Source organism: Ceratosolen solmsi, unplaced genomic scaffold, assembly GCF_000503995.2.
Source record: "Ceratosolen solmsi marchali unplaced genomic scaffold, CerSol_1.0 scaffold5, whole genome shotgun sequence".
NCBI lineage: Eukaryota > Metazoa > Arthropoda > Insecta > Hymenoptera > Agaonidae > Ceratosolen > Ceratosolen solmsi.
Window position 1 is genome coordinate 457,221 of NW_011948454.1, and position 11,542 is coordinate 468,762.

Genomic DNA, 11,542 nt, shown 5'->3' on the forward strand with positions numbered 1-11,542 from the left:
TCGGCATCATTACCCTTCATCAGCGCATCTCCCACTACCACTACGATTCATAACCACGAGTAGGAGAATCACGCGTCACATCAAGAATACACTTACAAGATTATTATCACTCATGTTACCTGAAGAAACTCTCATCTATTCATTGTATTATACATTCAATCTCACCTCAATTGACCACTGATTATTTATTATATCATTATATTCAATAAAAGGAAAAGCTACTCATATAATGGCAGTGTTGAATTATTATTGCATTGTCCATTACACTTGCCAGCAAGCCTCCCACCCACCATCTCAGGGAAGCTTTTAGTCTGTTCCCAGACACAAATAATAAAAATAAATTTCATTTTATTATCTTTGCAATTATATCATAAAAAGGAAGTACCCTCATTTTTGTATTTTTAATTAAATAATTATCTTTTTTATGAAAATACATTTAATGTAATTATTTATTATTATTAATATATTTTTTATGAATTAGAATTTTATTTTTTTGCGATCATCATATAGATGTGTAATATTTTATCATAATGCAAAATAAATATTTTAATTTATTAATTATAAATTTCATTTATCAAAATTAAATTAGTTTGAATTGATTTTGAATTTCAAAGTTGATATATACAATTTGTATGAATTTATTAATTGAAATTTGTAAAGATATATTATCGTTAATAATATAAATGAATATTTATATTATTCCATCCTATTCGGAATTGGAACATTGTATTCGAGGCCTTCGGTTCTCGGAATGTTTATATTTACTCACAGTGATTTCTCAATTATCCAAAAGTTAATTCTCGAACGCTCTATAAGGCTGCTTAGTCTTCGCGTAGCAACGTTGATTCAATTCTCGAAACTTCCAAGGTTTGCTTTCGCCGAATTCTCAAGTAGCCGAAAGCTTGGATACCCGATCTTTTCCGAAGGCTGCTTGGCCTCGAACACTTGCGTAGCTTTCGTCGAATTCTCAAGTAGCTGAAAGATTGCATTCCTGATCGTTTCCGAAGGTTGCTTAGCCTCGAACGATTACATTTGCTTTCGCCGAATTCTCAAATAGCCGAAAGCTCGTTTCGAGCTCATGGCTGAGTAGCTGTTTGACTGAATAATTTACAATGAGCATCTAGGCGTAGTGTGCTTCCCTTAAATACCCGCGCCGCAGCTTTCTTAGCTGGCAACAAAGCATCGTTGTCGCTGCACTGGAATCTTACATGAGGCGCAGAAAGAAACCTCTAGAAGGTTCGAGAATTTTAAGAAAAAAATAATACTTATGAAATTTGTAGAATTCATAACGACATTACTATGTCTAGGCCATATAGACATTGTAGGCCATTTGAAACCAAAACATAACAAACACTCGAAAATTCTCGTATCCAACTGTTTACAGAAATATGAGAGCTAAAGGGACTAGCGATTCCGAGAGCCAACTGTCTTGAACGTTGCTTCAATCCTGAAGACAATTTATATTATTAATAATATTGATCTTATAAAAAATTATTTATTCCAATTAGTGATAAAATTAATGACATTTCAATATCAAATATTAAAAGTAAACAAATGAAATAAAAATGTTAAAAAAATGAAGGATGACAACTTCTTAAAATATCATGTTCATGTTCAAAGGGTATCAATTTTTCTAAATTTTTAGTTATTTTTATTGAAATTAAAAAATTTATTATCATATTAAAAAACTTAAAATAATTAACAAAATTAGTATCATAATTATTGTTATTTGTATATTACTATTGGAATTGTTTTAATTGCAAATTCAATATAATATAATTAATTTAAATTAATAATAAAGTATCTGATAAAAAGTATTATTTTGATTGAATAAAATATATAATTTTACATTATTTTTATTAAATTATTAAAAATATTTATTATAAGTTACATAAAATTAATGAATATTTTCAATTATAGAAAAATAATATTCATTAATATAAATCAATTATAATATAAGAATAAATATAACACATACGTTTTATATATAATCTCTGCTTAACGTAGAACGATGTGAGAGAGATTGATGTAAGATAGATTGAAATTGTTAATTTTGTAGAATTTAATCTGTATTATAGAATTAATAATATTGATGTAAATAATTTAAAGTTTATTTTGGATTCTGTTTAATAAAATACTATTTATTGTATTAAATTTTATAAGAAATATTTTTTTATGAATGACATCAAGCATTGTGTATTATATTTAATTATTAAATAGTTGCTTTTGTATATAAAAAAATTAAATAAATTGTGATTTCTAAAATGTGTAAAAGAAATTTTTATATAATTAATATAATACTTTATTTGATTTTTAAACAAAAATAATAAAAAATTACTCAAAAATATATTATTTAGTAGAAAAAATCACTAGATGAGTTATAAAATTGTATTATATAAAGATAATATTTTTCTATTAAAAATAAGAATTACCTTTAAAATATATTTAATACACATTTTATACAAATTTTTTAGAGATGGCGAGAAAGATGGTTTACACTTAGACACAGTGGAGAATTGCCTGATCAATATTTTCTGGAATATTATACAGATAAGAAATGTCGAAAATTAAAAGGAAAAATTGATCTTGATCAATGCGAGCAAGTAATAAAGAAAAAATATTGGTTTGAATAAAAAAAACAGTATATTTTATTGCTACATATTAAAAATAGGTTGATGCAGGTCTAAGATTTGAAAATCGAAAACAAAAGTATCAATTTATGTTTAATGTGAAGACACCAAAAAGAACATATTATCTTGTTGCTAAAAATGAAGCTGATATGAATAAATGGGTTGATGCTGTTTGTCACGTTTGTGGATTAAAACCTCAAGATGATGAACAACAATGTCAATGTTAGTTATGTTTTACTAAACTTTTCTATATTTAGAGTAGAAAATAAAATAATTATAATTTATTATTTATTAATTATTAATTAATAAATTAATATTATTTATTAATAAAAGAATTATTAATTATATAAATAATTTTCGAAACCTAGTATTAGTATAGATTAATAATTAAAATTAAAATTTCCTATACATTCGTTTAAAAAATTATTTAATTCTATATACAATACAATATAATATATGTTTTATGTAAGTATATGTAATATTTATATCCTATTTAATTCTTTATCATTGTTTTTTTTTGTTATTAAAATATCAAATGTCATTGTGAATATTTTTTGTAATTAATTAGTTATGTTATAGTGAATTCATTTGAAATTCAAGAATCACCACCCATTTCACCTACAAGTACAATATCTGGTCCATACATTCCTATAAGTGAGTGTATATCTGGTCGAAGTCTTAACGACTCAAGTTCTCTTAGTTCTGTTTTTGGTCAACATTATGATGCTCCAAGAAGGTTAGTTCCATCACCACCAAAATCACCTGTAACAACAGATGCTGAAAGTGTTTTTACTGATGACGAATGTATGATTTCAGTACCCAGTGTTCATTGGGAAACTTTTCCATCAACAGGTAAATTAATAAATAGAATTTCTAGCATAACTGAAAATTATATAGTATATTTATGTGGCATTTAATTGAAATTAGAAAAATTATAAAATTTGTCAGATGTATTTAAATATTTGTATAGTATAAATAATAAAATATTATTACAGGTGATTCAAAATCATATAATGTTAATGATGGAAATATAGGTTCATGGAGTGTATGTAAAAGATTTGGAAAGCTGAAAATAGTTGATTCAATAATACCAACAAATGTAGAAGAGATTTCAGCTCCTCCAAGGCCTCCAAAACCTACTCATATGTCATTAGAAAATTTTGGACATAATTATTTAAATCTTGATGGCACAACTGAGAGTTCAAAACCAACTACACCAGCTATATCAGCACAAATAGTTCCAGTGTTAAGTATAATAACAGATGACACTTATGACTTTCCAAGATCTCATCAGCCTAATGTGGTAGATAGTAGCATACTAAATAAGCAGTCACAAATTAAACATTGTTATACCAATGCTGCACCAACGAATGCAGTTGGTAAGTGAATTTCATTATATAAAATGAAATCAACAACATTAATAAGAAAAGTTTATAACAATACATAATTACATATATATGCTGATACAGTTATTCGGTATAACAAAAAATATATATATACTGTTTATCATAATTATTTTTATATAAAATTTGTATATTTAAATCTAGTAACATTTATATATAAGTAATTGAAGTATATTTTACTATATTTAATTATTGACATAATATTTTTATCTATTAAATTTATTTAAAACTTATTCTACATATTTATTAAATAATATAATATATTAAAAAATAATAACAATTGATTATAGAATTTTTTTATTTTGTAGTATTAACAAAGTAATACAAATTTTATTAATTTAAAGTTTCAATGATACATTAGATACTGATGACTGCATTTTTCGATATGATTTTTATGATGACGAGCCAACAAGTTCACGTTCAGAATCATCAATGACAGCAACTTACTCCAACTTGTCGAGTCCTCTAATTAAATGTGAGATTAATGTAGCTGTTCCTTTAAGTTCGAATTTAGAGTCGCAGCTTCTTATAACCTCAACGAGTGTTATACCAACTATAGCAAAGACAGTATCGACATCACCGCCTATTGTTTATCGAGAATTGAAACCAGGCAGAAATATGAATGATAGATTGTCCATAATTAGCAGTGAACCATTACCTAGTTCGGTAGTTTTTGCTTCAACAATAACAGAAATGAGTTTGACTGAACATTCACATGCCGAGCCTCCCAGTATTAATCGCAAGCTTAAGCCACCACTAAATAATTCTTTGCATGAAAGTATAGTATATATTCACATGTTATATTATTTAGAAAGTTTAAGAAGGATAATTAAGCTAGTTTTTATTTATAAAATAATTATCTAATAAAAATCGAATTAATTTTTTAAATACATAAAAAATATAGTGAACTTATAACTTCAATTTTTATATTATATAGCTGCAGTTAATAATTGTATTAATTATTCATAATTTAATTTATCAACTTGTTATAAATTAATAATTAATATAATGATAAAATTAATTGGAGAGCTATTATTTTTTTAAACATTATATTTACGAATTTTAATTTACAAATGAATATAAAGATGTTGGCAAGATCATTAATAGTTTATATGCTAAATACTTAATATATGATATATGGTAAATTATATGTAATTATGATGAAATCTTATTAATATTAGATACTTTAATATAAATATTTTAAACTCATCTATTATTTTATAAATATATTAGATATAGTCAATGTATCTATGAATCAAATTGTTATTAAATTAATTTTTATTTATATTAAGGACCTTTACAATTAATTTCATCACCAGCAAATGTGAAAATAAGAACTGTTTGCAGTTCAACTTTTGCAGCTGCACATTCAAACAGGTACCAATCAATTTCTGATGAAGATAATGTAATAGAACATAAAGAAGAGGTATGTTTTTATAATTTTCTGATGTACTTCATAAACTTGTACTTGAAAAATAAATACTATATTAACTTCTTTTTTCATAATATATTTTTAGAGATATAAAAGATTCAATATAATTAAAATTTATTTACCTCAATTGACTCGAATAAGTTTATTTTACAGATTTACTACTTTCAGGATCAAAATAATTTTATTCCAGTATCATCTCAAAAATTTGTTGATCTTCAGTATCTTGATCTTGATCTAGGAACATTCGAAACTTTTAATATTTCAACTTTACCACTTGCACAATCAACACCTAGTTCAACAGTATATAAAACTGTAGATTTTCTCAAGACCGAGGCTTTCAATCGAACACGGCAGAGGGTTGAGGAAGAGAGAAAACAGTGTACAGATGGTTTAACTTAGTTGTTAATCTATTTTCTACTTGTTATGGAGAATAATAATTGACATCAAAAGAGATATTTTTAATCATTTGATACTTTTTTTAAAACTATGTTTAAAATAAAACATTTATATTTAAAAATATATCTTATCTTTTTATGTAAGATAAAATTATAATTTGTTACAATACCGACAAAGAAAACCATATAATTAAATTTGGTTTGCTAAAGAAATTCATTATTTTGATATTTTATAAAATTTAAAAATTCAATTTATGTACATTCTCAAATTATTTAATAAATTACATTTAATTTTTCGTTCTATTGAATTAAAAAAATCTTAAAAATACTATATGTAACTCAATTGATTTATAAGGTATAAGATCTGTTAATTAAAAATATTTATTGTGCATAAGTTCGAACGCGAAAATATTCAGAAATATCTGTATAAAAATTAATTTTTAATTGTATCAGTGAAAAATATGTATTTTTAAGAATTATTTTATGCATAATTTTTATGAAACTTTTTATCTAAGTATTACTTTATTATAATTGATTTCATTAAAAATATAACTGATCATAATTTATATAATTTAATTTTCAAACAAATACATATTATGTTAGTTATAACTATAAGATCATTTTATTTATAAAAATTAGTTTATAAGAATTTATAAGAACACAATATTTAATATAGTAGAAAATACATAAAAGTTATTTCATAGTATTATTATTTGTATTATCTTTGATAAATGTATTTATTTTATTTTCGTCTTATTATTTTAATGTTTTTGATCAATTTTCTATTTAACATATAAGATCAAAATTAATAAATGATAAAATATAAAATTATTGCAGTTAATAATGCTTTTAGATGTTATTTCCATATAGAAATATTTTATACACTATGAGGTAAATAAGTCTATTTTTTATTCAATGTTGTATTTAAAAAGAACAAAATATTAATTTTATTTATAACATTTTATTAAAATATTTATTAGCGCATTCGAAATTTACATACAGTGTAAAAAATTATTTGTGTTGGTCTTTATGATTAATTTAAAGTAATGAAGAGAGTTTTACACAACAGAATTATTTTTCTTTAAAAACACACATCTAATTTTATAAAATAATTTAAAATGGTGAACATATTTTGTTTTATCAATATGTACGTAGAGTTAGTAGATTTACTTAATAATAAACGTATTAAAATTAATAAAAATCATTATCTATATGGATAAATATCAAGCTTGTTTGTGTCTTAATAAGAATATACACAGTTTTGTTTGTTGCAATAGGTTCTAAATAATAAGATAATTTAATTAGCCAAATTCGAATGTGATATATCAATAATTTATAAATTTAATTTAATCAATTTATAAATTTATAGAAAATAATGATTAAACTCAGCTCTAATAAACTACATAAAAATATAAATATAAAATTTTATTTTATTTTTCTTAATGATTAAAGTCTTATGTTTTGGTTAAATTTTGATATTAAAAGATTAAAGGAAAATGTATTGAATATGAATATTATATATTTTTTATTTAAAATGCTAGTTACATAGTAGTAATTTGATGTATTCATAATGAGAAACAAATGGATAAAATAATTGCATTAACTATTTATTTCCATTGCACTTATTACCTCTCATTTTATGTAAATATTGTATAAAGTAATAAAACAAATAAATAATTTCAATATAAATATTCACTTTGTAATTTCTTGTTTTTTTTTATTATTATATTACTTTTGAAACCGAATTTTCAAAAAATTAATGAAAATAGTTGCATATTGTATAAAGGTAATAAATATTATAACAAAAAAGTTATTTTTGAAAATTTCTAATTTTAATTGTGTTCCTAAGATACTTTCTATTTTTGTTAAATTGTAGAAAATTAATGAATTTTTATATTTCACTAATTTCATAGGAAATTTTCCCTTTTATTTTGTTTCTACTATAAACCTGTTAACTTTTATCAGTAGCTTTGTTCTTTCAGATAATCAATAGCCATGACTTACAAGACCAATGAGTTTCGATTATAAAATTAATTTATTGTAAATATTTAACTCATAAAAGTTTTAAATTCGTAATTTCATGTTTTTGTTATAAAATGAAATGATTAAACTATTAATATTTATAAATAAATGTTGTAATATGTACTTATTAAAATAATAAGAGCTAGAAGTTTCTTATAAATTATTAAAAACTTATTTGATCAATTTACTGTTAGATAGAATGTTAGAAAAACAAATCTTATACTTTATATTTCTTATCTAAAAAAGAATTGTGAGAATAAAAAATTACATATTTACTTATTAAACCCTTCAGATAAAATTTAATCAGTTATATTTTTATTAAAGAATAGACTGAAATATTAAATTTTTAACTGAAGGTTCAATTTAATTTTGTTTTTATTAATGAGTGATGGAAACTATTGTAAATTAATTTTTTTAGTGTGAATAATATAAAATTTTATGTATTTATGTATTTTAATTAAAATACTAAAGTCCTTGGAAAATTTATATATTGTTTTATTGCATTAATTATTTTGTAACAAACAAAATATTTTCTTAAAAATATATTTAATACATATTTAGAAATAATATATTTCAAAACACCATTATAAACTAAATAAATTTAATAATAATAATTTATTTGTAGTCATAATGTATATCGGGAGATTAATGAAGTACAATCAAATAAGAAAGAAAAGTAAAATAATCAATTGAACTAAATTTAATTATAAAAGTATATTTTTAAACTAATATCGAAAGTATTTCTTTAGATTTTGATACTTTGCATCTAAAATCGAGTATATATTAATACGTGGTGTGTATTAGTCAACCATTTTTAGATCTCTCATTGATAGTAAATATGTATATTCATACTTATATAAGTAGTACATCAATACCTGCTTTTGTGCTGTGTAATTTATTATATTCTGATTCACATTTTTGTAAATGACATTTGGATGAATATTAAAATTGAAAAATAATTAAATTATATTATTAATACATATTGCATATAGATATTCCAATTAAGCTAAAAAGGGTATTATCGGCTTTTAACATTCCAATAGTATCTTTATTGTTTATGAAAGGTGGCGGTAAACGAGTCTGCTTCGTTTGATAATGTTCGATGTTTGAATAATTATTTGATCATGATGGTTCCTTTCTGATATTAGTCATATTTTTTTAGTGGCAATGGATTGTCTTCAGGGCTAAAATGTCATTTACAGATTTTGGAAACATGTGTAGCGCCAATCAGATTTGACGATACGATGTAATTATCCCGTTTATAATTAATTTGTAATTAATGATAACTTTAATTATATTTTCTAGTATATTTTAACGCAATTATGTACTTTAATTATTTGTCCATGTATTTTGTTGCGATTGTCAGTATACACGTGTGGAAAATCAAAATCTCATAATTTTAGATTTTCTTTGTCTACAACGGATTACGATATTAGTTAGGATATTAGTAAATATATATATATATATATATATATTTAAAGTTGGGTCAAAGATCATATGCAGAAAAGTTTTTTCAATATGAAGAAAGTACGTAAAAATTACAAATTAAAACGAGAGTCTTAAAATGATAACATAATACATTATGAATTATTTAGTATAGAAATACGAACATGGAAAACAGAGTAATAGTAATTACAAAGTGTTCGAGCAGTTTGGAATTGGAGCAGTTTTCAAGAATTTAAATTGGGAAAAGTACAAGTTCCCAGACGTTTTATATCGAGTCTGCCAAGAAAGTGGCGCAGTACGTTCTTTCAGTGCCTTTACTGCAGAGAACGTTGGTTCACCCCCCTACATCCAGGATAGGTGGCGCACTACACTCTCTCAGTGCCTTCATGCCAGAGAGCCTTCGTTCACCTCTCCAGTCCTCTTAATTACATCGTCAACGGCAGACTACATCTCAACAAATAGTCTACTATAACTCCATTGTACTAAGTTCTTCCATACTTAAAGGCACATCATTTATTGTTCTTGTGTGTGACTAACTTTTTAATACTCCCATACCCCCTTTGGGTATAGTTGATTTATGTGACAACTACCACAGAGATTTTGCATTCTCTCCCGTTTGAATGTAGTATACTCTCCCTGCTAGGGACTATTGATTACCATTACCATTCTCCCATGCTTACTTCATGAGCATGGTCGACTATTCATGCTGATCTTTACAACATCAGCATAGACCCAACATTCAACATCCACAGTAATTTCCATAGCATCAACGACATCGCCATCACTTCAAAGAAACACCATCACCACTGCAATAGAATAATTTCCTCTCTCTTACTTGAAGCAACCATAAACCGCAATATTATAATTATTAATAAACAAGAATAAACAATATCTTAACTCAAAACATATATTACACAGTACATTCCACCCTTCCACTTGTGCCATTTCCTTCAAATTGCTACGACGAGAGACTAATCCACTGAGCTATTGAATTGGCAGTTCGAGCCACAAAACAAACCCTGAAATTCGAATACAAAGGCTATTCTTTACACAAATACTACAATTTTAATGACTACAACGAAACATTAATCAAGAAATTATCACGTTGAATATCAATCATCACAAATCAAGAAAAATCACATAACATTAAAACGTGAATATTATTTCAGTTATTTATGAATATTGAAATAAATAAATTTATGCGATTATCGTACCTTAATGTAAAAAGGTTCACTAATGAACGAATCCAATCCAGTTAGCGTTTTCATTGTTTAATTCAATTTTTCTATGTGCTTTTTCAAATAAGTAGTATCAATGGTTTACTTGTTTACACTATTCTTACTACCTTATTGGGAAGAGTCACACCCTCTTTTAATTCAATGCTACTGTTCGGGATTGAAGCAATTTCCAAGACTGTTGGCTCTCGGCATCGCTAGTCTCCCTAGCTTTCAAGTTTCTGTAAACATTTGGGACAAGAATTTTCGTGTACTTGTTATGTTTTGGTTTTAAATGCCCTACAATGTTTTATATGGTCTTCGCATAGTACTATCGCTTGGAATTCTCAAAATTTCTTAAACATTGTTTTTTTTCTTAGAATTGTCGAACCTTCTAGAGTTTTCTTTCCGCGTCTCATGTAAGATTCCAGTGCAGCAAAAACGGTGCTTTGTTGCCAGCTAAGTAAGTTGTCGCGTGGATATTTAAGGGCAGCACACTATGCCTAGATGCTCATTATAATTTAGTCAGTCAAACAATTATTAGTCATTCCGCTATACAGCCAGTATATCACACAATGAAGCCATCCTAAGGAATACACGTTTAATATCAAATGTGCTATAAGCTACAAACAATCAAGAGTGCTAGACTGCATTACGAGAACTATACAGCTACAACAAGAATATTCTCAAGGTATTTCATTACATATTGAGGACACACGTCCGACACAGACGTGTGTGCATACACACACTTTGAGGCTACACTTTCATACTGAAGTGTGAGCATATTTCTGCTGAATCTTACAACATTGGCAGAGACCACGACATCGTCACCATCAAGGAGTAACCACATCATTGAGACAAGACAGAGTTTACACTCTTCTATGAACAGTGAATACTGCTTATTGTTAATGTAGCTGTTAATAAACCATATGTTGACGAAATCTGCACATACTACACATTTCTACAACCCTTCCACCTCACTTCCACCCAAGCACCCGCT

General features: G+C 25.4%; 1 protein-coding gene across 3 annotated transcripts in view; it reads left to right on the top strand.

Annotated features, from left to right (window-relative positions):
- Positions 1-5,937, top strand: part of dos (daughter of sevenless) — a 12,942-nt gene extending 7,005 nt beyond the window's left edge. The window contains exons 2-9 of one of the 3 annotated variants that reach the window (XM_011505256.1): positions 2,475-2,603; positions 2,672-2,852; positions 3,210-3,482; positions 3,626-4,009; positions 4,395-4,508; positions 4,593-4,811; positions 5,326-5,459; positions 5,619-5,937. In XM_011505256.1, the coding sequence (XP_011503558.1) occupies positions 2,475-2,603; positions 2,672-2,852; positions 3,210-3,482; positions 3,626-4,009; positions 4,395-4,508; positions 4,593-4,811; positions 5,326-5,459; positions 5,619-5,864 (1,680 nt within the window). In that variant the 3' untranslated portion in view covers positions 5,865-5,937. Of the gene's footprint in view, positions 1-2,474; positions 2,604-2,671; positions 2,853-3,209; positions 3,483-3,625; positions 4,010-4,394; positions 4,812-5,325; positions 5,460-5,618 lie in introns of all 3 variants that reach the window. The other 2 variants (XM_011505254.1, XM_011505255.1) reach the window with 2 other exon arrangements.
- The last annotated feature ends 5,605 nt before the right edge of the window (positions 5,938-11,542 follow it).